Source organism: Hylobates moloch, unplaced genomic scaffold (assembly GCF_009828535.3).
Source record: "Hylobates moloch isolate HMO894 unplaced genomic scaffold, HMol_V3 SCAFFOLD_8, whole genome shotgun sequence".
NCBI classification, from domain to species: domain Eukaryota; kingdom Metazoa; phylum Chordata; class Mammalia; order Primates; family Hylobatidae; genus Hylobates; species Hylobates moloch.
In genome coordinates this window covers 1,468,417-1,495,091 of record NW_026652283.1, presented here as the reverse complement: position 1 = coordinate 1,495,091, position 26,675 = coordinate 1,468,417, and the positions used below count along the sequence as shown (strand labels likewise).

The 26,675-nt window shown below is 47.1% G+C and overlaps 1 protein-coding gene across 4 annotated transcripts in view; it reads right to left on the bottom strand.

Annotated features, from left to right (window-relative positions):
- Positions 1-5,638: 5,638 nt before the first annotated feature.
- ERC1 (ELKS/RAB6-interacting/CAST family member 1) overlaps positions 5,639-26,675 on the bottom strand; it is a 481,205-nt gene continuing 460,168 nt past the window's right edge. For all 4 annotated transcript variants that reach the window (XM_058443362.1, XM_058443364.1, XM_058443363.1 and 1 more), the window contains one exon: positions 5,639-11,397. In XM_058443362.1, coding sequence (XP_058299345.1) covers positions 11,260-11,397 — 138 coding nt within the window. In that variant the 3' untranslated portion in view covers positions 5,639-11,259. The remainder of the gene's footprint in view (positions 11,398-26,675) is intronic.

The window sequence follows — 26,675 nt, the reverse complement described above, 5'->3', positions numbered from 1 at the left end:
GCTGGGAGTGGTGGCAGGCACCTGTAATCCCAGCTACTCGGGAGGCTGGGGCAGGAGAATCGCTTGAACCCGGAAGGCAGAGGTTGCAGTGAGCTGAGATTGTGCCACTGCACTCTAGCCTGGGTGACAGAACGAGACTCCATCTCAAAAAAAAAAAAGATAAAAAATAAAGAAAAAATAAGAAAAGAAAATAAAAAAATAAAAATAAAAATAAAAAAGAGACCATCCTGCAGGAGGATGATGCGGCTCCAGATGGCGAGGCTGGTGGGTTGGCATCTGGGCTTTTTTTCCCTCCTCAAGCAGAAACAATCTGATTGTTGATATCTGACTTCTTGGCGGTGTGCTGGGGTGGGCACCACAGCCCTGCCCGGAGTGGCCTCTCAGGAGGGAAGGCCCAGAGGCCTCTGTGAGGGCTGGAGTGGGTCTTGGAGCAGGGGTAGCGTGAAGAGGCCGGCAACACCCTCACGTCTCCAGGAGAGCTCCCATGGCAGGCCTCAGTGCTCCTGTCTCTAGCTGGTTTCTACACCATGGAGGATTTTAGACGCAGGGAATGGCCCTTGGAATAGGGTCTGGTCAGTGGGGGATGACCTCTGTAAGGGTGATGGTCCTATTCTCAAGATTCTAGGCTTTAGGACAAACGATACGAGGGTTTCCTCACAGCCCCTGGGGATGATGCCACCGAGTTACAGCAGACACCGCCCAGCAAGTTTCCAAGCAGGAGCCAGCCGGCCAAGGCTGACTGAACGCAACCATGGGTGCCCGCCCCGCTGTGTGCACGTCGGGCCTCACGTGGTCCCCTAGTCCCTTGCCCACCGCCTTCATGTTCAAGGCCAAGGTTCCCACCATCCAGGCCCCACTTTGCCCTGACATGGAGAGCTGATTCTTTGCCATTCCGCAGGACAAGCATCCTGTCCCCCACTATCCCGGAGGCCCCACAAAGGCTGTGCTGGGGGAGGAGCGGTGAAGTGGGAGGCAGCCTCCCCTGAGACAGGTCAGTCCCCCTGGAGCCAGCCTCCCCCCATCCCCTGCAGCCAGCCCCATGGGAGTGCCCAGGCGTGACAGTGGGATGAGGAAGCCAACTGGCTTCCTGCCTACAGGGCCAGATGGCTCCTCAAAGCTGCCAGGTCATCCCGACATCAGTACTTAGGATAAAAACCAAGAACTTCGGGATGGAGAAACGTGGCACGCCTCCTGTCACCTGGACCTGCCCTGCTTGTCTACGGTCGCTGCCTGTGTCCTGGGGTTTACTGCTGACCTCAAGGCCCAGCCCTGGCTGCTGCGGGAGGCACGGTGGCGGCCAGGGCGCCGTCACGCGGAAGTCCTCGTTCCTGGGTTGTGTTCCCGGCACGGCAGTGCTGCACAAGTGCAGAGGGAGGAGTCCAGGCACATCAGCCCATTACATCCTGCACACAGGCCAGGTCCAAGTCAAGATGCAGATTCCCACAACCCTGAAGAATGAAATCATAGTAATAAAAAAGCGTAAGCCCAAGACAAACCAAGCAGGAACCATCTTTCGAGTGTGAATTCTTTCAGATGCCAGAGACGGCTTTTTGTTATGGAAGTTTCTCAGACATTCGATGCATTTTTTTTTGCCCACATCTGACTCTCCCTCTTCGAAGGAGCATGGCTCAAGTTCTTCATTTGCACGACGAGCAAGGCTGAGCTGACCAAGTGCTGTGGAGACTGAGACCGAGGGGCCGGGAAGGTGCCAAGGTGGCCAAGACAGAACTGAGCGTTAACTTGGGAAGGGAAAGATGAATGTCGCACGCTGGAAGCAGCAGGAAGAGTTGGGAAGAAGAGTGCTTCACAGCTGAACCCAGCCGAAGGCTGCGGATGTCCCAGGTCTCCCTGTAAGCCATTGCCTGTGGCAGGGGATGGCTTCTTCCCCAGACGACATGGCAAAGGAATGGTCCCTGTGGACAGCGAGGGCTGGAGTGGCATTACCAAGCCTGCAAACCTCATTCCTGTCCCATCAAGGGCCTGGAGGAGAGAACATTCATAGGGCTTCATCGCCTCATTCCCAGGAAATAAACTGCCCAGAGCCAAACGGAGCCTGAAATCCTGATGTGACTCACATCCACCGTAACAGTGACCAAGCCACGCATGTTATTTTCCTCTTTCCTCTGAAGCCCCCAGCCGCAGTGTGGCCCTGATGCCTCAACCCCTCTGAGGTTGGAAATCCCTCTGGGGCCAGAGAAAGGTTCGGAAGCGATGGACCCATTCTGAACCCAGGTCCAGTTAAGTTGCTGTATAACTCAGGGCAACTTACTCTTTCATTTCTAGTTTCTCTGCCAGAAAAGCAGGTGAAGGGAGGCAAAATACATACCTCGTGTTGAGTAACTGAAGATTAAGTGATGCCCTTTCAAAAGGGCCCACCTGCCTGGATGCAGTAAAAACAATGTCACATGTCAGCTGGTGCTCTGGCTAACACCTATATCCCAGCACTTAGGGAGGCTGAGGCGGGAAGATTGCCTGAGCTCAGGATTCAAGACCAGCCTGGGCAACATAGTGAGACCTCATCTCTACAAGAGTTTAGGAAATTAGCTGGCGTGGTGGCACACACCTGTTATCCCAGCTCCTCAGGAGGCTGAGGCAGGAGGATCACTTGAGCCCAGGAGGTCGAGGCTGCGGTGAGCTATGATTGCACCGCTACACTCCAGCCTGGGTGACAGAGGCAGATGTGTCTCTCAATGTATCAATAAGAACATCCTTCTTCCCTTACGGAAGCAGAGTCCCCTCACGTAGCTTCTCTGCACACGGCCTGGGGAGCCTCCCTCAGGTTACAGGCTGGCAGCTCCAGAATGGATGTGCCCAGGTGTGTTTCCTTTCCTTTTTTATATCAGCCCCGGGGAGGTTTTCTTCATCGGTAGCTGGGGAGGGGTCAGGACCATTGGGGCTGTGAGATCGTGTCTCCCAAGCTGGCCTCCTTCCTACAGCACTGGGGACCCCCTTTCATGCTGCACCTGTGGCCATGGCCGCACCTCGTCGCTCTGAAGCCAGGCAGTACGCACGTCCTCTGTCCACACTGGCCACTTGCTGTCCCAAGTGCCCTCCTCATGCTTTCCTACCTCCCTGGTCTTGCTCATCTGTCTTTTTGGCCTCCCTTCGCCCCCTTTTCTGGCAAAATCCACCTGTTGAAGTTGTGTGACGAGCACTGCCTGCTCTCATGCCCCACTGCACTTCACTGGGCTTAGCTGTCCGCAGCAGACTGTCCTCCCCGGGAAGTGCCCACAGCAGTGGGCTGAAGAGCATACGCTCTGGAGATAGAGTCGGGTGTGAATTCCAGTCTCACCACTAACATGCTGTGTGACTCTGGGAAGGTCGTGCGTCCACTTTGTGCCTCTCCTGTAAAGGGGGGTAACAGTACCCACCTTGTAGGACTGCTATGAAGGTGAACCGACACCAAACCTGTGCAGTGCTCAGAACTGAAGCTGGCAGGTGGTCCACATGTCACTAGCTTTTATTATTTGTAGCCTGGAGTCTAGAACACAGGGAAGTACAAATTCTGAATGGAGCGCTACGGTGGCCCTTTGTGAATGCAGATTGCTTCCATCTTCGGAGGAAGAGGCCTGTATGGGCAAGTACAGTTGAAGGATGTGAATATTTAACTGATTCATGAAAAATTCAAACACAAGAATAAGGAGAATGGACTTACAAACCCCATGCACCTAGTTCCCCAGCTTCACAATTACCGACCTCTGGCCCATCTTTTTGTCTCCACATCCTGCTCCTCACCCTCACTCCTCCCCGACAGACACACTGGATTATTTTTAAGCAAATCACAGATGTGAAGAAAGCAATTTATGCTCTGTAGTCTTAAAGGAAATTTCAAAAAGGAAAAAGATCACCCTATGGCACCTTCATTATGACTTAGGTTGAGGACAGGGACGAAGGAGGCATTCTTCCAGAGGGGAAGGAGAGGCTGGGAGGTCAAGGGGCGGCCCAGGGCTGCAGTCTGTGAGTCTGGGCCCTTTCCAGGACACCAGGGAAGGCTCACAAACCTCACACCAGCATCCCCCCAGCCCCAGAGCCTATTTATTTTTTTTGAGACAGGGTTTCTCTCTGCACCTCTAGGCTGGAGTGCAGTGGTGTGATCACTGCAGCTCACTGCAGCCTCAATCTCCTGGGCTCAAGTCATCCTCTTGCCTCCAGAGCAGCTGGGACTATAGGCACATGTCACCATGCCCTGCTAAATTTTTAATTTTTTGTAACGAGAGAGGTCTCACTATGTTGTCCAGGCTGGTCTCGAACTCCTCGCCTCAAGTGATCTTCCCACCTTGGCCTCCCAAAGTGCTGGGATTAAGGGTTTCAGCCAGAGCACCCAGTCCCTAACTAGTTCCTAATTATTTTTGAGCCAGCCTGAGATATTCTACCTCAAAAATAAAGTACTAGTGATCTTTTCTCAATTCCAAAAAAAAAAAAAAAAAATCAATGGATGGAATTCTTGAAGTTTTCACATATTTTCCTTAAATCTATCGTCTGTGTCCACTTGCCTGCAACTGGGTGCTGGTAGAATGCAGAGTGAATAAATAGTAAAAAAGATGAATGGGAAACCTTGGAAACAGCTGACCAGTGTAATCTGACAGCTTTCTGTGGACACATCTGCTTGTGGTTGTGATTTTATATTGTGCAGAATAATACATGCTCTGCTAGTAAAATTGTTCCTGCTTCATATGATGAAAGTACAAGCAACCTCAGCCCTGCGGCCCTGTCCACAGCGCCCCGTCTCCCAGGCACGCCTCCCCTGGCAGAGCTTCCCAACAGCTGCTCTGGCTGCAGAGAGGGAGGCCAGGGTGGGACCTGGGCACTGGGAGGGCCGACCAGGAAGAACGAGTTTGGACTCTCTTGCTACAATTCCCAAGAGCCAACACCCAGTGTGTGTGACAGAATTTACACAGGAGAGAGAAGGAATGCAGCAAGCTGGCTTGATTCCTTTCTCGGGTAGACACGGAAGTGTGGCTAAGCAGAAAAGTAATTCTCATAAAAGGAATCCCCCAGAGTAATTTCTTATTGAGCCTAAGGCCCAAGACACATCCAAAGCTGGAAATGACAGCCGTGTCCAAGCCCGGGGTTTCTCGGCTCCTTTTACTCTTGGCACTTGCACTTTGTTAACCCAGCCTGCACGCCCCAGAGTCGGTGCCTCAGAACACGCCCGCTGAAGCTGGAGTCCCAGTCCTGGGCAAAGCCCTCCCTTGATGGCCCACCCTTATGGCTCTTCTATCTTGGCACAAGAGCAACACCATCCCTCAGCGCTGGGCACCTACTCTAAGCTCTGGAACAGTGAGATCTGACATGGATAACCTGGCCCGGCGCTGAGGGTATACAGAAGGAAAAAGGGAACCGGGAACTGACTTTAAAAGCTGCAAACCCGGAGATCAGGCGGGAAGGGAAAGGAGGCTCACTCCTCCGACGTCGCAGCAGGCTGGGGGATGCGGCACCATGCCCGTCGGGGCTGTGTGGTGACTCCCACACCCACCGTAAATCCTGGGACCCCTGGCCCTTGGGCTGCCTGCCATTGGAGTTGGCCTCTTGGGCACTGCAGACCTTGTCCATCTTTTCTAGCATCTGGAGGACACATCTTGCCTAGACGATCAGCTGGGTGAGACTCAAAGAAGGACAGAGCACACAGTTTTTAAATAACTTTATAATTTCCTGGTGGATTTAGTTTGTGAATAAAAAAGAAAAAATGAACAAAGTGTTTACAATAATTATCAAGGCAAAGTTGAATATAACACAATTTCTTTGTAATGTCATTATCCTGTCAGTAACACAGCTCCAGCAGGAACACACACATACAGTTGAAGGCAGCGGGTGCATTTGCATCACAGACACCACCATGGAGGCTGCTACTGTTACCAAAAGGAACTCAAGCTACAAGAGGGCAGGTGCTCCTCAGCTCCTCCACTAAAGTGCAACACTTCTCTTCTGATGCATAAGGGAGGAAGTCACAGGCCCCACTGGACATCCTGCAGTGCCCGGCAGGTGCCTGGGCTAGTCCTGCGATGGGCCAGCAGGCCAGAGTGGGTGGTGCTGCCCTCAGGATGTGTAGCTGCAGTAGATGGATGCAATACTGGCGTGGTGTGGAATGAGGGGCTGGACCCAGAGGGCCTGCTTTGGCCGGGGTGGATTCTCTGGCTTCAGCAGGGTTCACTTCCTTTCTTGACAGTGGCTTCTCTGGGGTCAAGAGACAGCCTGGGCCTAGGAGATCTGGGGTCTAACAAAGCTCAAGGGAAAGAATTGAGGGCCCGAAGCCAGAAGGAACTGACATGGAGGACAGTCTGTTCCACCTGGATTGCAGGCTCCAGGCTGGCCAGTGCTCACCCGTGCTGGGTGGTCACCGGATGAGATAGCACCAAGTGGGCAGGAGAGGTCCTGTGGCCTGCTGGGCAGGGGCTTCAGGGTCAAGCCCAGGTTACCAGGCAGTGTTAGGCACACTGAGCTAGAACCCACGTCGGGTGAGGGTGGTTATGGGGTCACAAACTGTGAAACCTCTACCCAGAGGTCCTGAGCAAGTACAGGAAATCCTGGCACAACTGCAAGGCTCTGAGCCCCAGATTCTCGTTCCTTTTGCTCGGCAGGTGTCTCTTGCCCAGGCAGGCACTACCGTAAGTGTGCTCCATGCTTCTTAAGCTGCCAGCCGGGGGCCACCTATGCCAGCCTGGGAGGAGGAGGGGAGTGTGGCTGCCCCATAGCTTGAATTCCTTTATTAACAAGATATTGGTTTGCATTTTTAAAACACAGCTCCTTAATTTTTCATTTCTACAACTACGTTTTAATCTTTTAATAATCTCAACAACAGACACAATGTAACTGCCCCATTTCTCTGAATCACACAGACGATATCGACAAGCAGAGAAAGAAGAGAGGAGGTGGGATGGGACAAAAACCCGCTCCCCCAAGTCAATCCCTAAAACCACTTCTCCCCCAAGAGTCAGGAGAAGCACCTACAACAGGGTCACAGCACTTGCCAAACACATTGGAAAAAATCAGGAGACAGTTGGTTACAGTTTTGACACTAAAAAGTCTGGAGACAGTTTTTGCTTAAAAAGAGTAGGTAAAGACAGCCATTTTGTTCAGAAGGATTTCCCTGTAATGTACGTCTTTTCTTGCCTAATTCTTCCCTAATGTGCATGGGGGAAACTCCAGATTCTCTTTCAGACATCCCTTTGAGTGGTTCACGTCCCCTCCTGGCAGCCCAGGGCTGGCAGTGATGGATGGGCGGCCTTGCTCTGCGGAGGGCGCCTGCTGCATTGCAGTCTCTTCTCATCCTTCCTCCTCAGTTCCAAACCCAGGCAGGTGAAGATGAGGCCAGAAGCAGATGTTAAATGACTGGTATTTGCTGACACGGGGTCCGCCGGGCTTGAGAAATGCCGTGTGGTGTCACACTCCACGCAGCGAGGTCTTCCTTGCTTGGCTCTTTCCTCAAAGACTCTGCGGGTAGCCGCCGGGCCTACACTCAAGCAACATGGTCAACAGGAGGGCGGGATGGTTCTGGGAGGAACAGGACTTTGGCAGCAAATCCAAATGCCAGTGGATGGGCAGCTCAGAAACATTTATATTTTGGGGTGACACATGATGGTTCCCTCACAACCCTGACCCTCAATAGGGGAGGGATTAGTTCAGCAGGTGGCTAAGACCGTGTCTGTGATGACTTCGCCTTCCTCTTCTCTCACTCTGGGGGTGGGTGAGCCTGCAAGTTCCTCACGGAAAACCAGACTTCAATTGACAGAAATCGAGGGGCCAAGTCACAATGCCCCTCTCGACACTGAGGGCGGCCGTGGGTCCAGTCTGCTTTACAAGTTATTTCTAAAACCCAAGTGTGAGGGAGTCTGAGAGCCGCAGGTAGATCTTTAGGTTGTAAAGTGCAAGGACAAAGGTTAAAAGGTTAGAGCTGAGATGAATTTGGTGATTCCCATCCATATATATATGTATATATTTAAACGGAGGCTCTGTCAGCCAGGCTGGAGTGCAGTGACACGATCTCGGCTCACTGCGGCCTCTGCCTCCCAGGCTCAAGCGATTCTCCTGCCTCCCAAGTAGCTGGGATTCCAGGTGTGCGCCACCACGCCCGGCTAATTTTGTATTTTTAGTAGAGTCGGGGTTTTTGCCATCTTGGCCAGGCTGGTCTCAAACTCCTGATCTCAGGTGATCCACCTGCCTCAGCCGCCCAAAGTGCTGGGATTACAGGCATGAGCCACCGTGGCCGGCCCCAGCCATATTTCTTAAACACGTTAAAGCTCGTTCAAAATTTTTCCATTTCAAATGGTATCAAAATCCTTGCAAATCTCAATTGAGATACCTCATCAATGATTCAATGAGTACCGGGGGTTAGAGGTATACGAAAAGATGAGAAGCTCACGCTGTACTTCTTCAGTTACAAAACCCTGCTGGGATCACACCCACTCTTCTTCTTGCCCTCTTTATGGTGACATTGATTTGGGGTGCAGATCTTTAGGTGCTAAAGGGCAACTAGACTTGCCGATGGAGGGGTTTGGGGAAAATTAAGGGCAACCTGCATTGAGTTTTCAAGGCTACATAACTCCAGTAGCAGTTGTATGACCATATGAAACCATGACTACTAGGAGAGGGGCATGGAACGACAAGTCCTAGTGTGATGGGAGTGGGACATTTGGTTACGTGTTGGTTCAATGATCTAGACTCAATGAGATACTCTGAAAGCTACAAACTGCATCCACTCTGCCCTACAGCACAAAGGCAGGCCACGTTTATTATTGGACTCTTAGCCAGTCTCCAGTGCCCGAGAAGGGTCAAGAAGATTCCTTGCTGTTCATAGAGACCAGACAGATGTTATCTGTCCCAGAAACTTTTCTTCTCAGAAGCACTCACAGAGGGCTTCCTTCCATCAGTTTTTCTGGAGGGGAAGTGATGGAGAATGTTGAGATGAAGAGGAGAGTCACACACCCAGTGGCTGAGAGTGGTAGGTGCTGCACCTGATGAGAAAGGCCACGTGGGTGGGATCTGGGGCACCTGCTTGATGCCTTCCTGGATAGACCAGTGAGAGAGCACCTGGCCAGTGCCCGTGCCAGGCCACTTGTTTAGGCACGGCCTCGCCTGCTTTCTTGGTTCCACTGTGGCCCTGTGAAGGCTGTTATCATACCCCAGTTCTTTATATTATGGTGGATAAAGTGAGATTCTAATACTCCTGCCTTTCAGTACTGGGAGCTTTCTACATGGTTTATGGGCACTGCAATGAACAGAATTGAGGTAATTGACCACAACGACCACCACTTACTATCTAACCCCTGCACCCCTCTCTGGCCAGCCTGGCTATCAGGAAGCATCTCAGTAAGAGGTTTATGAGCAGAGTCCATTTAACCTTCGATAAGAAACGCTCCACAGTTTCCTCTCACAGGGAGAGGGATTGTTTTACAGCAGGGAGTAGGGGGAGCTGGAGATCTGACCATGTAGGTTAATGGGACAGTCAAGGGCTGGTGGGGGGAAGTTCCTGGGCTGATGGGGCTGTACTGACTCCATAGACTTTCAATTCTCTGAGTAAGTGGGGAAGGAGAGGAGAAAACGCAAAACAAAAACACTGAGTCCAGCAACTCTTACCAGGAGAGGTGTCTGCTGGGTTTTGGTGGTAGAGGTGGTCACAGAACTGGATTTGGGTTAAGTGGTTTACTTCTTCATGCCTAATTATTTACGACTGCTGTTGTCTACGCTACATCCTTAGCAATGCCAATACCTTCATTGATCTGCAGTCTTGGGGTCAGCTTTCTGATTTGCAACATGAAGCTGGCTGAATTCCACGAGGTACATGCAGATGTCAGGAAGTGGCCACCCACAAGTAGATACTCAGAGCCTCTCTAAGGGCAACAACAAACAGCAAAAATCCAGAATCATCAAATGGAATCTTATTGGCAAGTGGGTGACTGAGCCCCCCCAAACTCATGAATTCCATTAGGGAACTTTTCTAGAAAACACACCTTTTCTTAAGATCGGGGAGGGGAAGGACATGCTATTTACTGCTTCGACTCCAGCAGGTATGTCTCACAGAATCCACCACACCTCTCCCTCACTGAGAAGTGGCCTTTCCAAGGCTGGATGACTTGCACACAGTAGGCATTTCATAAATATTCTCTGAATGAAATGATCGAGGAAGGAATGTGTGTAGGACGAAAAACCTTCATTTATGCCAGAAGAAGGTTCCAGGCAATGCGCGAGGCTGAGGTTCTGAGAAGACGGGTCGAGGGCAAAGCTAGCAGGGTGAGCGAGGGATCACTGGGCTGCAGGCGCTCGGGACACGGGTGCTGGGAAGGCAGGCACCTCTTGGAGGTGTTCAGGGGAAACCTGCCCAAGAGGAACAGGCATCTGCTACTGGGGCAAAGCTGCAGGTGGGGACAACAGGGTCTCATATGTCACCTTTGTGTGTTCTCCTTTACGTTTTTTGTAGAGACAGGGTCGTGCTATGTTGCCCTGGCTGGTGCTCTTTCAACCTCGTATGCGCTTCAATTAGAGATATCTGATCTAACACCTCAGTATGATAAGGTCAACAGTCTCAAACACAGGAGAGACTGGTGGAGAACACCTCACGCCACCTTCTTGTTAACTGGCCGAGGAACAGAGTGAGGAAGGCTGGGACAGACAGGCAGGGCTGGGTGAAGACTCAGACCTTGGGGGACGAGTGCTCCCAAGCCATCGTGAGGCCTGCTCACAGCTCCCCGGTACAAAGCATCTCATGTGGAAAGTAAGCAGAAGAGACAGTAAAAAGAAGAGTCAATTTTCTCTTCCCTTCCCCCCTTCTCTTTTTCTAATCTTTTTGAGATTGTTTTTTACCCTTTTAGGAGAAAGCACCTATTGTGATATTAGAACACTCAGCTCTCTGGTCCACTGGAGGCCTCCTCTCAGCCTGTTGAACTCCAAGTCCATTCCTGGTTTCATTCTCATGTCAGAGGACAGCAGGTGAGAGGCTCCTCTGCTCCATGGTCCTCTGTCAGGGCAGAGCTACCAGCTCCCACAGTTCTCCACTGCTGATGACCAGGTGGCAGTTTCTCAGAGACATTCGACCTTTTATCTACCCTGGACATCAAGAAGGTTAGTGTAGAGACCACATCCAAAGCAGAAAGGCAGAGTAAGATGGCAGATGTAGAAACGGTGCTGGAATCACACTTCTTCAAGTGAGCAAGTTGGGATGAAGTTTGTAGTGTTTGGTGCCAAGAAGGTTCCGGGCGCCTGTTCCTCAGAGTTCTCCTTTCTTGGCTCCTGGGTTGGCTACCTCCGGCTTCCCCACAAAGCAGGTCAAGACGACTCTTCCAGAGCGTTGACCACTTGCTCTAGGATGTCGGGACAATGGTCTGCTATCTGCTGAAGAATGGCGTTGGCAAACTCTTGCAGTTCTGCATTGTCCCGTTCACCTTTCTCCAACTCATCCTGAAGCTGCAAGGGAAAGGAGAGATGGATTTCAGATACAACAATCCCATCTGCACTGAGCTAAGAATTATTTTTCATCAATAAATGACAAAGGCACTTTCTATGTGAAGTCTCTCTGCATCAAAATTAACCATAAGAAAAGTGTAAAAGCAAATATCAAATGTGTCTTCACGAAAGTGAGGCCCAAAAAGTTAGTCACTGGTTCTAGGCCCAAAGCTGATCATTTTTTGCAGAGCTGTGACTTCAGCCCTGGCCTCTCACTCTAAACAGAATGTTCTCTCCACCAAGTCACAGGGGCTCACTAACGTGCATGAGAGCAGGAGACAGGGGCACGCGATCTCAGATAGGATCTTAACCTCGTGGAGTGGCCCTCGCCCTAAGGGAACTTACAGTTTAAAGGACTTCTCCGTTTGCCGCGTATCACTTTCATTCGGGACATGAGCCTACCCACCTGAGGCCTGCTAATTTAGCTGAAGAGATTACTTTGAGAAACACAAGATAATCCCTTTGCTTAGAAGTAAGTATATTTCTAACTTCCTGTTGTTTTTAACAACCTCTTTCACATTCCTTCAAGCATTTTAACCAACATTTATTGAGCGCTACTCTGTGCTGGGTGCTGAAAGCTGAAGGGATTTGGTCCTTGTCCTGAAGACCCATTTAGGTTAATGGAGACAAGCACGTAAACACATAAACGACCACCCAGCAGAATGAGGCCACAGCTGAGGCTTGAGCATGTGCTGTGGCAGCCCTAAGAGTGTCTGTCTCACCCTGGAGGAATTTGAGGAAATGCCACTAAAGACGCATGGGGTCTGGGTCTTGAGAGCTGACTAGAGTCTGTCTGGGAGATCAAAGACAAAGGAGGCTTAGCGCAAAAGACCAAAGGCTGATGCGTGGAGCTAGGACAGGCCTGGCCCAGATCTTGCGAAAAGGGAGGCCTCAGGATGGCAGGAATGTAAGGCACAGGGAGTGGGTGGAGAATGACAGGAAATGCAGCTGCAAACACACGTGAGGGCCAGACCGCGCATGTGAAGTGAGGGCGTTCCAGTGTGATCTGCTTAAAAACCAAACCAAAACCAACACCACAAAAAAGGAAGTCCACGCATTTTTAAATGGTACAGTGACATGAGCACCGTCACTTTCTTAGACTGGGCAGAAGGAAGAGTCCACCAAGGGCAGCTCCTGCTCCCAGCCCAGGTGGGGGCCAGGCGGGGCTGATGCAAGGGAGGGTCAGGGACGTGGAAAGAACACGCAGGTCTCAGCCTCTTCAAAAGGCAGGACTAAAAGCGGGAGGTGTTAAGTGAGGGAGAACTGGAGAATCATTTCTGACAATTCTAGCTGGGGGTATCGGACAAATAAGACCAAAAACGAAGGACACAGCAGGTTTTAGGAAAGAAAGGAGGAAAATTAAAAATGGAATATAAAGCAGTTAAGAACATACGCTCCGGAGTTAGGCTGCCTGGGTTTCAAGGTCAGTTCTGCCAGTTAGTCCATCTGACCTTGACTTCTCTGAGTCTCAGTTTCCTCATCTGTAAAATGAGGCAGTAATAACCATGTCAGGCCAATGTTTTAAATTTTAATTTTTTGGAGAGATGGGAGTCTACGTTGCCTACGCTTGTCTTGAACGCCTGGGCTCAAGTAATCCTCCTGCCTCTGCCTCGGCCTCCCAAAGTACTCATAGTTGTGAGCTCCTGTGCCCTACCTTGTAGGGCTGTTTTAAGGATTTAATGGGATAGTCATATAAAGTGCAGTGCAATGCCTAATAGAAAATGCTTGACAAGTATTAGGTGTTCTAACTGTTATTAAATGGGTAAGATCACCCAGCAAGAGCATATGGATTAAAAAGCAAAAAGGGAGCTGTGTACAGTGGTGCATGCCTGTAATCCCAGCTATTTGGGAGGCTGAGGGTAGGGGGATAGCTTGAGCCCAGGAGTTTGAGTCCAGCCTGGGCAAGATAGTGAGACCCCATCTATCTTTCTATTTATTTATTTTTTTTGATTTTTTGAGACGTGAGTCTCGCTCTGTCACCCAGGCTGGAGTGCGGTGGCGCGATCTCAGCTCACTGCAACCTCCGCCTCCCAGGTTCCTGCCATTCTCCTGCCTCAGCCTCCCGAGTACTTGGGACTACAGGCGCCTGCTACCATGCCCAGCTAACTTTTTATATTTTTAGTAGAGACGGGGCTTCACCGTGTTAGCCAGGATGGTCTCGATCTCCTGACCTTGTGATCCGCCCGCCTCGGCCTCCCAAAGTGTTGGGATTACAGGCGTGAGTCACTGCACCTGGCCTCTTTCTCTCTCTCTTTCCCTTCTTTCCTTTCTTTCTTCTTTCTCTCTCTCTTCTTGTTTCTTTTCTTTCCTTCTTTCCTTCCTCCCTCCCTCCTTCCCTCCCACCCTCCTTCCCTCTCTTTCTATTAATTGAGACAGGGTCTCCCTCTGTTGTCCGGGGATGAGTGCAATGGTTTGATCAGGCTCACGGTGGCCTAGACCTCCTGAGTCATGTGACCTTCCTGCCGCAGCCTCTGAAGTAGCTGGGATTACAGATGTGTGCCACCATGCCGGCTAATTTGTGTATTTCTCTTTTCTTTTTTTTTTTTTTAGAGGTGGGGTCTAACTACGTTGCCCAGGCAGGTCTTGAACCCCTGGCCTCAAGTGATCCTTCTGCCTCGGCCTCCTAAAATGTTGAGATTACAGGTGTGAGCCACCACACCCAGCTGAGATTCCCTCTTAAAACAGGCAAAAAAAAAAAAAAAAAATCTAGATGCTTGGCACCATAAGACAGAGAAAGAAAAAAAAAGAAAAGAAAAAAAGAATCTAGATGCTCTGAGTCAAGAATTAGCACAGTGCTTCTTAAATATATCAAAGAGTTAAGAATAGACCTAGCAATCTTCTTTCTGCTAAATGGTGACTAAAAGACCAGGACACTGAGGGGCCAGATTTGGGATTACAGGCGTGAGCCACCGTGCCCAGCCTGATTCCATTCTTGATGAAATTCCAGAGTAGCCAAATCCAGAGTTGGGAAGTAAGAGTAGCAGCTGCTTGGGGATGGGGTAGGATGGGGTGACTGGCAGTGACTGCTAATGGGTGGGGGCTTCCTTTTGTGGTGACAAAAATGTTCAAAAATTGACTATGGTAATGGCTGCACAACTCTGAGAACACACTAAATCTTCTGAATTATGTACTTGCAATGGGTGAGTTGTATGTATGTAAATCATATCTCAGTAAAACTATAAAAAAATTGGCCGGGCGCGGTGGCTCACACCTGTAATCCCAGCACTTTGGGAGGTCGAGGCGGGCGGATCACTTGAGATCAGGAGTTCGAGACCAGCCTACCCAACACGGTGAAACCCCGTCTACCAAAAATACAAAAAAATTAGCCGGGCGTGGTGGCAGGTGCCTGTAATCCCAGCTACTCGGGAGGCTGAGACAGGAGAACCGCTTGGACCCAGGAGGCAGGTGTTGCAGTGAGCCGAGATCGCGCCACTGCACTCCAGCCTGGGAGACAAGAGCGAAACTCCATCTCAAACAAACAAACAAACAAACAAAAAACAACAAAAAACTCTTTAAAAAACTGACTGAGTGCTCTATGCAAAACACTGTGTAGTAACTGCCACAAATAGGTAGAGATAAAATGCTACTGCCTTCAGTTTGGACAGAAAGGAAGGCAGCGTTGCGGGGGGCAGGTATTTTCTTGACAGCAGGGGACAGAAAAGGGTCATTTCAAATGGAAACACAGTATGAGGTGAGGCACAAAGGAGGAAAGGCACTGGGCTGCTCCCTGCAATTCTGGAGCACAGGAATCGCTGGATCTTGACGGAAGCAATTCCAGCTCTTCAAGACAGACAAAAGGCCAGACGCGGGCATCACTCCTCACAGCCCCCCATTCCATTACACTGTTTCAGCGAGGCCACACCTAAGGGCACTGTGTTCCGTTTCAGACGCCTCATTACCAGAAAAATGGAGACAAACTGAAGTAAGTTCAAAGAAAAATGGCAGCATGACTAAGAAGCTGAAAGAATCATTTTATGGGCAGGATTAGAAAAACCAAACATGGAGACCCGAACTAAGTAAAAACAAAGGGCAGGGAAATGTGATTATTACCTACAAATGCCAGGAGGGTGTAAACAAGAAGGGGGACGAGTGATTTAGCACTGGAGGAAGAAGTATAACAAGAAGCGGTGGAGTAAGATTAAGGAAAAAAAAACCAGAGGCAGACTATAAGGCTACGCTTTTTCCAGGGTCTAATGTATGCTATGCCTGGGAAAAGGTGTTCAAAAATAAGGGAATCACAGAATGGAAAAGGTTAGAGAAGGAGGTGTTCCTTCACTAGCTGGAGTTGCTTTCCTTCTGGGAGGCCTTTCTCTGTTCTCCAGGGATTAGGCATCACTCAAATTTTATCTGAAAGCAGCACTAAATGTGGGCACAGCTGAGCAGGGAGAGATTTCATTGGCAATTGATCCATTCTATTTTTTTCTTGGCTTGAAAGAATCTCAAGATCAACTTCTCTTGTGTAACTGTGATTACTTTTAAAATGTGATTTTTATTTTGTTGACTTTGATTGTAAAGCTTTAGTCATTCTGAAGTGAAAGGAGGACAGGCATGTGTTGTTAAAGCTTTTAGATTGCTGAGGAAAGAGAGGTAATGTGAAGAAACCAAACGAGAAACTTAGATGAATGTGTTACACACCACAGGTGTGAAAACAAAACCTGAAATGGATTAGTACCTCCTTACACTAAAATACGGCGGCGCCCCCTTGTCCGTGGTTTCCCTTTCCACGGTTTCAATTACCCTCAGTCAACTGCGATCTGGAAATATTAAATAGAAAATTCCAGAAATAAACAATTCATAAGTTTTACAGTGCATGCTGTTCTGAGTATTGTTATAACTGTCCTATTTTATTATTAATCTCTTACTGTACCTAATTTATAAACTAAACTTTATCTCAGGTATGTATGTATAGGAGAAAACAGCATCCATAGGCTTCAGGACCATCTACAGTTTCAGCATCCACTGGGGAGCTTGCAACAGACCGCCCAGGGTAAGGGGGACGTCTGGGGGCGTCTCCGTGTCCTTACCATGTGCATCACATGAAGAAAGGCAGTTTTTGCATGGCTTTGGGATGCAATGGATTCCATGGATAAGTTGGGAAAGATGTATTTTCGTGTCTGAAACTTCCCCTAACAGATACTACTTGAGATATTCCTGCTCTCTTCGACCCCCTCCCTGCCCGCTACCCACACCCCCTCCCACACCTGCTTATCTTCCTCACCTCGTCTTCAAGGCAGGCCCCTTTAGGCTTAAAACCAGAAAAGAATTTCCCAAAGAGTACAAATTAAATTGTGATTTAATGAAAGTACTCATTACATTCTAGTTACAATGAATTGATTCCTTCTTTCCCCTTCCTTTTATTGCCTTGTTAAGACTACAAATCCAAACGTAGTAATGTAAGAAGGAGTAATCCAATGAGATTTTCCATTTCCCATTCTCCATTTTCTAACACTGGCAAGTAATCCCACCACTGCAACTATTACGGTGAAAAATACTGGCTTCTTGGTTACTTTCTTAAAAACACCGTAATTATGGGCAGCACTTAAGTTTACCCAATCAGTTCCCTAGATATCATAGATATCTGTGCCATTTTCTGTGCATGTGCTGAAAGCTTTCTATCTAAAAACAAACAATAACAAAACATCTAAAAACACTTCCAGAGTAAACCGATTTTCACTAACTGCAAAACAAGTTTGTTCCCATGAATTCTGCCAGCCCTTTCTATAACTTCAGCACGAAGCCTCATATCTCAGCACCTTAGTTTCCTCCATATATAACATTTCCACTACAAAATATTTCTCAAGCCTCCTGGGCACTGCAAGATTTTATTAAAAAAAAAAAAAAAAAAGCCCCTTTCCACCAAACCTTACTTTTTAACCAAGATACTCTGGAGGAAAGGACTGTTGGAATGACACATGTACGAGTATGCACCTTCGGCAGAGAAAATGGAATATGCTGTTAAAATAACATGTGCTATATTCCATGGCCTTGGAGGTGTGGATGAGGACAGCGGTGAGGGCAGCAGGGCTTGCTGCTGCTCTCAGTGCAAAGGGCACGGCTCACGACAGCTCCGTGCTGTTGACTATGGGAGCACCCGGGGAGTCTGAGGTGATGCTGTGCTGGACCCATCCTGCCTCAAAATGACCCCACCTGGCTTCTCCAGGCTAGCAGGGTTCCACACTCCTCAGGCGTACCCACACTCCAGAGCTAACTCTCCATGTCTCTGTCCCTTCAATGAACTCTGTTTCCAACCCCTCCCCTCCCTGGGTCTTTCACTACGGCTTCTGAGGGCACTGAATCCTGCCCGTCCTGAAAAGACTTTTGGAATCTGCATCTCACAAGCTAGTAGCAACTTTTCTCTTCCTGTAACCAAATTTCTCAAAAGAATAGTCTACATGTGTTACCTGCATTTCTGAGTTCTCTCCTTAATAACTAAGACTTTAGTTTTTGCTATTTCACTGAAATTGCCCTCTCCAAAGATTACAAAAGCCTCTATATTGAAACTATAAAATATCTGGAGAAGTTAAAAATGTCTTAAATGGAGGAATAAACATGATTAAGGATTGGAAGCCTCAATTCTGTAAAGGTGTGAATTCTGCCTCAACCAATCTATACGGTCGATGCGAGCCATATCAAAACTGGCAGGTGTGTATGTGGACAGACGAGCTGATTCCAAAGAGTAAGTGCAAATGCAGAGAGCCAAGAACGAAGCTGTACAAACGTTCCTCTCCGGAAGAAGACCGTCACTGCAAGGCGGCAGCGATGAACACACATAACACTGGCACGAGAGCAGACAGACCAATAGACAAAAAGAGAACACAGAAAAACCCTACACATATATGGCCACTTGATTGGGCATTGGGAAAGGATGGTCCTTCTGATAAATGGTGGGGCTATATGCAAAACAAATTTGGATTTCTAACTCATACCATTAACAAAAATCGATTCATGATGAATACATATATAAATGTGAAGGGTAAAATAATAAAGCATTTACAAGAAAATGTAAGAGACCATCTTTAGGGAATGTAAAGATTTCTTAAACAGAACACAAAAAGCAATAATAACAGAAAGAAAAAATTGATAAACTGGATCTACATTAAAGTTAAGGATTTCTGTCTCTCTCTCTCTCTCTTTTTTTTTTTTTTTTATTGAGATGGAGTCTCACTCTGTTGCCCAGGCTGGAGTGCAGTGGCGCGATCTTGGCTCACTGCAAGCTCCACATCCCGGGTTCACACCATCCTCCTGCCTCAGCCTCCCGAGTAGCTGGGGCCACAGGTGCCCGCCACCACGCCCGGCTACTTTTTTTGTATTTTTAGTAGAGATGGGGTTTCACTGTGTTAGCCAGGATGGCCTTGATCTCCTGACCTCGTGATCCACCTGCGTCAGCCTCCCAAAGTGCTGGGATTACAGGCGTGAGCCACCGCGCCCGGCCAGATTTCTGTCTCTTAAAAGACACCATTAAGAAAGTGAAAGGGCACTCCATAGGAGAAGATACATATCTGATATATGCATATCCATAATATATAAAGAACTCCTATAAAGTAGTAACAACAGTTAATAATGAAAAATAGGCAAGACACTCGAATGACCACAAGAGTATACTGAAATGGTTAACAGACATATAAAAAGGTGGATAACTCATTAGTCATCAGGAAAATACAAGTTAAAATCACAAGGAGATACCACTAAATGACCACCAGAATGGCTAAAATTTAAAAAGACAGACAGTATCAAGTGCTGACAAGGATGTGGAACCACTTGGCCTCTCCTACACTCCCAGTGGGAGTGTAAATGGGCACCACCACTTTAGAAAAACATCTGGCAGTATCTACTAAAGTTGAATGCCAAGGCTGAACAAGTGGACTTGTAGGTATATATAAATTCACCTGAAGACACTGATAAGAGTATTAAAACCTGGGAACAACCCAAATGTCCATACTGAATAATAAATAGACGATAAACAATTTGTGACACATTCATACAATGGAATATCATACAGCAATGAGAATGAATGAACTGTATGTATCACAAAACAGATACAATTCATAAACATGATGTTGAATGACAGAATCCAGACACAATAGAGTCTGAAACTCAGTAGAGAAAGAAGCTAGAGTTAGAATTGTGTGAATCCACACACAATTGGTATGGTGTGATTCCAGGCATAGAAAGTTTAAAAACAGGCAGAGCTCATCTGTGGTGTTTGAGGTCAGGTTATCCTTGGAGGATGAGGGGTGACTGGAAGGAGGATGACAAGGGGCTTCTAGGCACTGGTAACATTCTGCTGCTCGTTCCAAGAATTTGCTATGTGAGTGTGTAATTCAGCTATATACATAGGATTTGTGTACTTTTCTGTATGCACGTTATATTTCAAAACTTAAGAAAAAAGCCAAGGACCCCCAAGGATTATCTAACTGTACGATCCAATCTCACCCTGAAAACACCTGCTAGGCTGTCTGCCCTCGAGGCCCCCGACACCCACGTGTTTCTGGTTCTCCTCTGCCTGCCCCAACATTTCTTGCCTGTCCTGGTGGTGTTCTTTCTGCTCAGTCTCACACATGCAGGGGTTTCCTGAGGTCTAAGGAGACTGTCCACTTTTCTTTCTTAGATCCTCTGCTTCGCGAAACGTGTTTACCTTTAGCTTTAAAGTGGGGGGGGCGGTGATAATAACAGCAACTAACTTACTGGGCATTTATTATGGGCCAAGTATTATTCTAAGTGCTTCAGTGCATTAACACATTTAATCCACTTTCTTTCAAATTTATTTCTTTTGAGTTAGGTGTTTTTTCTCAAAAAATTTTTTTATCACAGAAAATATCACACGTATAATAACTAGCATAATAACTCTTCTACGTCCATCATCTAAACGTAACCATTATGAAGGTGGATTCACACAATTCTAACTCTTGCTTCTTTCTCTACTGAGTTTCAGACTCACATCTTTCCAGTGTCTGATAGACATCTCTCGGTGAATGTTCCCTTCACACATCAAATCATACTGTTCATACTATTTAATGAATTGTTCTTGTCACCCAATAATTAAACAGTTTTTCATGTGATAAAATATTCTTCTAAAATAATTTACAATAGGCTGCATTGTAATCCATTTTATTAATATATTGTAATTTATTTAACTCCAATAGACAGTTTGTTCTCAAGTTTTCATTACTATAAATATTAATGTGTATTTTCCCATACATAAATCTTTGCATGTCTATGATTTTTTACTTACAATTCCTGAGTCAAAGGGTATAGACCTGTGTAAAGCTTTTGACAAGTAACCAGGCCATTCTAGAATAGCTGTACTAACATGCGGCCCATAAGCAAGAAACAAGGGTGCCATTTTTGCACTCTCTGAACATACCGGGGACTCCAACAAACCAACCAATCCCAGCCTTCCCAGTATGACAGCACTGTTTTCATTCGTAGTTCTTCCCATCTGCAGTGAAGCCAAAAATTGGGGTAAAACATTAAAAAATATATTTATTGGCCACTTCTTCTGTGAGTTTCCTATTAATGCTCTTTCCAGATCATGTTTCTTCTAATTTAGTTTTTTCTTTCTTTCTTTTTTCTTTCTTTTCTTTTGCTCTGTTGCCCAGGCTGCAGTTCAGTGGAGTGATCATAGCTCACTGTAACCTCTAACTCCTGGCCTCAAGTGATCCTCCTGCATCAGCTTCCCGAGTAGCTAGGACTACAGGAGAGCACCACCATGCCTGGCTAAGTTTTTTTTTTTTTTTTGAGACGGAGTCTCGCTCTGTCGCCCAGGCTGAAGTGCAGTGGTGCGATCTCAGCTCACTGCAATCTCTGCCTCCCGGGTTCACGCCATTCTCCTGCCTCAGCCTCCTGAGTAGCTGGGACCACAGGTGCCCGCCAGCACGTCAGGATAATTTTTTATGTATTTTTAGTAGAGATGGGGTTTCACTGTGTTAGCCAGGATGGTCTTGATCTCCTGACCCTGTGATCTGCCCACCTCAGCCTCCCAAAGTGCTGGGATTACAGGCGTGAGCCACTGTGCCTGGCTTTTTTTTTTTTTTTTTTTGAAGAGATGAAGTCTCACTATGTTGCCCAGGCTGCTCTTCAACTCCTGGCCTTAAGCAATCCTCCCACTTCAGCCCCCCATAATGTTGAAATTACAGGTGTGAGCCACCACATCTAGCCTAGTTTTTTCATTTCTGATATCCTTGTTAACAATCCCAATTCAAGCTCTCATGTCCTACCATCTTGCAATAGCTTCATAACCACTTCAGCCCTGGTGTAAGAGTAATCTTTCTAAAATAGGCTGGAACAGTTCCCTCCTCCTCTTCCACCACCTTCAATGATTTCCTTCCTACAAAATAAAAGACTAAGCTTTTTGGCATGGGAGCTAGTGCTCCAGTTTCATCTCCTGGTACACACCTGCCATTCCCTGTCTTTGCTTTTCCTTTTCTCTCATTCTAGAATGTGGACAACCTTACTTCCTACACATCTTTCTTCTCTATCTTTCTTATCCTTCTCGGTTGAGGCTCTTTTCTCTGTAACGCCATCCCCAGTTAGAAGTGTAAACTGCTACAGTGTTCATTTTGTCCCCTCTTTCAATAGTTGGTTATATGTTTAATTCCCCAACTGTTCTTCAAGCTCCTTGGTGAATTCTTTTTTGTATACCAATGTTGCCTTGTAACAAAAGGCCTGCATGTAGCAGACAATCTGAAAATGGTGAATGAAATAAAGGAATAGATACTAATTCTGGGGAAAGGCCTTGATAATGTTCTAAAGAGCTATTTAAGTTCAAATTTGAAGCGTGTCCATACCAAAACAGTCTGATGATACGGGCCTTTGGTAGACAGCAGGGCACATAAACTACACAGTGTAGCACCCCCTCTGTTTAAAGTTCTTAAGGGATGGAATACGGGACAAGTACAGGATACAAAGGTGGCCTCTGGTAGAAATTCTCTGGCTTTTGTGTGTTGAATGTTATTAAAATGCATTCTGTTCTTAGTAGCTGTTCCAGCCCTCCTTGAACTCAGAGTAGTAATATGATTTCTAGAGGGACCTGAGCCAAGAATCACAAATGCAACAGCAACTCAATCTGAATGCTCAAAGCAACATAGGCTGGAAGCATATGCAGCAGAGGGAAGGGGAGAACGCCTCAGCCCCTACCACTCACTGTGCAGGGAAGAAACGGACAGAGAAGCGCAGAATGGGAACATCTCAGAGATGAGGCTCGCCAAGCACACGGCAGACAAAAGCTTGGCTATGACTGGCTACAGGGGAAACCACTCAGGCCCCCTTCCCTCTTTCAGTGTTAGGATAACTGCCAGAGAACAAGCTGACAGTCTAAAGAATAAGGAATGCGAGGGGGCTGAATGGAGAAAGAGAAGCAGAGGTGAGGGGTGGGCTGCTTGATTCAGGGAGACTGCCCCAAACATTTACTGCTCAGCACAAGTCATGATTTTAGAACAGAAACAACATTTTCTCTCTAGGAAAGATGTTAGAGAGAGCTACCAGAACTCCGTGAAGTAAATTTGTAAAAGAGAAAAAACAGTTAAAAGTTCTGTGGACTTGGCCTGATTTCAAGGTAAACAACTCTATTCATAGTCACAAAGCATGAGGTGAAAGGGAGGATGTATTGATGGGTATAAAGAAGGGACGGTTACAAGAGGGGTCAGTGAATGAATTCCTCTGTGGTTGGCAGTGACTCAGATTAATTCCTTTCTGCAGATGGTTTGGTGGAGGGCAGGAAATTATTCAGAAATGCCTAGTTTGGTTTAAGTAGACAAGAATCTAAACTTGAGGTTCTAACAGCTAAGTCCCAGGATGTGTCACAGGCCATGAGGTCTGAGCTGTAATCTGGCATGATGGTCGGAGCCTTTTGGAGCTGACAGATTAAGTGGAAATGGTGCTCTTCCTGGCCAGGTCTGGCCCACAAGCCCCTACCTTGAATCTGCAGGCTTCTTAGGAGACATGAAGACATAACATAACTTCCTAGTTTGGAATTTCACACAACTGGAATAAATGGAAATGTATTTTGCCCTAAGAGCATCTATTGAGTAAGACATAAAACTTACACAGGGGGATCTGGAATCCCTCTAACCCTCTGCAATCCCTCTAAACCTCAATATCTTTTGCCCAGGCATCTATTTTTCTACAGGCATCTGGTCACGTTTTGACTCTACAGAATCCCTTTAGCACTTAGTACCAGGGAAAACTAAAATTGCTCTTGAAGAATTTATCCTATGGTTATTTCCCACTGATTAAAGTTAACTCCAAAGTCCTCTGTTCCTTTCAAGTCTGCCCGTGCAGCAGACTCTGTGCAAGTGGGCTGGAAGTGGTAATGATTGTGAGGCTGCTGTGGCGCCTTCTCCTTCTCCCTCCCTGTCCTTTTTTTTTTTTTGAGATAGGGTCTCATTCTGTCTCCCATACTGGAGTGCGGTGGCGAGATCACAGCTCACTGCAGCCTGGAACTCCTGGGCTCAAGCGATCTTCCTGTCTTAGACCCCTGAGTAGCCGGGACTATGGGTGCGCACCACCACACCCAGCTCCCTTTCCTACTTTGTGATGAACTCCTTTGCCAGGCAATGTATGAATTTGTTTCTATAGGAAGGAAAGGCTGTTGCTTAGACCAAAAGTAAATAAGATGTTCCTGCTCTTCCATAACTAACCTTGAACAAAACGGCATAATAAAAACGAGAGTTTGGGCCGGGCGCAGTGGCTCACACCTGTAATCCCAGCACTTTGGGAGGCCGAGGTGGGTGGATCACGAGGTCAGGAGTTCAAGACAAGCCTGATCAACATGGTGAAACCCTGTCTCTACTAAAAAAAAAATGCAAAAATTAGCTGGGTGTGGTGGTGTGTGCCTGTAATCCTAGCTACTCAGGAAGCTGAGGCAGGAGAACTGCTTGAACCCGGGAGGCGGAGGTTGCAGTGAGCTGAGATCGCACCACTGCACTCCAGCCTGGGCAACAGAGTGAGACTCCTTCTCAGAAAAACAAACAAACAAATAAACAAAAATCAACAAGAGTTTGGCTCCATTTGGGTCTGTCTATCCGAAGTCAAAATTCCACCGCTTAACAATTTGATAGTTTGCAGTCATCTCCTCCAGATTCAAGTGGTGATATAAAGGGACTTCCTTTCTTTCCCTCATGATAGAAGATGAGATTCCCTGGATGGGAGGGAAACTCAAGTATGTAATTACTTTCTCGTACTATCAACAACATTTTATGCCTGGCATGTAATAAGTGTTCATTAAATATTTATTGAGTGAATGCTAGCCATATGCCTTAGGGTAGCTAGATTTATCTTCCTTCCTTCCTCCCTCCTTCCCTTCCTTCCTTTTTTCCTTTCCTTTCTCCCTTCCTTTTCTCTCTCTTTTTTTTTTCTTTTGAGACAGGGTTGCACTCTGTTGCCCAGGCTGGAGTGCAGTGGTGTGATCATGGTTCACTGCAATCTCTACCTCCTGGGCTCAAGTGATTCTCCCACCTCAGCTTCCCAAGTAGCTGGGACTACAAGGACATGCCACCACACCCCGCTAATTTAAAAATTTTTTTTTTAGAGAGGAGGTCTCTCACTATGTTGCCCAGACTGGTCTTGAACTCCTGGCCTCAAGCAATCCTCCCACCTTGGCTTCCCAAAGTGCTGGGATTATAGTGGGGAGCCACTGTGCTTGGTCATCACATATTTCTACCATTCATTTTCAAAGGTTAAAAACAAAACAAAAACAAATCAACAGCTTCTCTGCTTCCCAGCTATGGCACTGACAACTCTGCAACGGACACTGGCAGCCCCCAGCCCTAAAAGAAATAAAACAGTCAAGATTTCTAGTGAATCTATATAAAAACATAAATTATCGTTTAGTTTTCTACCCTGTCCCCTGTCCCCAACCTGCAGCTCAGGCAAATACCCAACAATGGAGCAACGGGACCTACAAATGCTACACCCAAAACAGGCCAATTCTGAAACTTACACTCATCAGCCCGGAAGGGAGCTACAAGAACTACCAGTTCCATTCTCTAACCTTACAAGTAAGACAGCTGAGGTCTCAAGAGGTACAGGGCCAGGTACACAGGTTAGACTGATAGATCTATCTGTTGTAGGAAAACTTAGTATGTATCTATCTAGCCTGGCCAGTGGTTAGAGGACCAGGCTCTACCGCATCCAGGTGCACAAGCTCTCCATGGAGAAAAAGAAGTCTCCCTTGCCTGAGAGGAAAGCTTTACAAGGAATCTGGTCTCGCTAGCTGTCAGACCTCTTCGAGCTGTCACATCACTCACAGTTGCTTATTATTCTTTGGAAGGTTAGAGTCAAACATTATTTTGTGAAAGTCAACAACTGAGAGACCAAGTAACCCCAGCAAAGGTGGACAAATGAATTGGGGTCAGTGGCAATCTATAAGACCAAGAAACACGTGTTGCTAACACCTGTCACTCCAAATTAACCTCCTCGTGCATAGCAGGAGCTGGAACAACGCAGTACAATAGATACAACAATTCAGTTTTAAACCGTTATCTGGACAAAAACCAGCACAAATGTTTGCTTTCTGATGATTATATTTTGTATTTGCAGATGTCACCAACATACTCATATCTTAATTTCTAACTTACTTATGTCTAGACACTTCTAAAATTCTGGCTGTCTTCCTGCCTGAAGCATTCTTCCCTAGCTGAGATAATTTCAGTTTTTTCTATGTGATAGTCTGTGCCTACAGCAACTTTCCAGATTATTCTCTTTCCTGAAAAGTTATACCTTTCTAATTTTTTAGAGAAAGGGTCTCGCTGTGTTGTTCAGGTGGGTCTTGAACTCTTGGCCTTAAGCGATCCTCCTGCCTCAGCCTCCTGAGCAGCTGGGACTACGGGTGCGTGCCACCATGCTCAGCAGGTTTTATCTTGATGTGGGTGTTATGCCTTCTCTGAACAAGCTGGGAAGGGAGCTGAATAGAACGGGAATTTGGCAAGAAAACAGAAAACATGACTATAAAAGACAAAAATGAGAATTAAAAAAATAAAACTCAACAGGAGATGTACATTGGTCTGATGAGCCTCTATACACTAAGAAAACAGGGGACCATCTCTTGTGTAGTAATGTCCCTGGAACACCAAAGGGACTGTGACGTGGTTGGCATGGTGTCCCACTCAAAGAACAAGCCAGTTACCCTTCTGTATGGAATGCTGGGATGAAGTACAGTCCTGAAGCAAGAGATGGATGGATGGACTCTAGAAAACTTTATCAGGCCAAAGATTTGCTGATGCACGCTTGAGAAAGTGTGG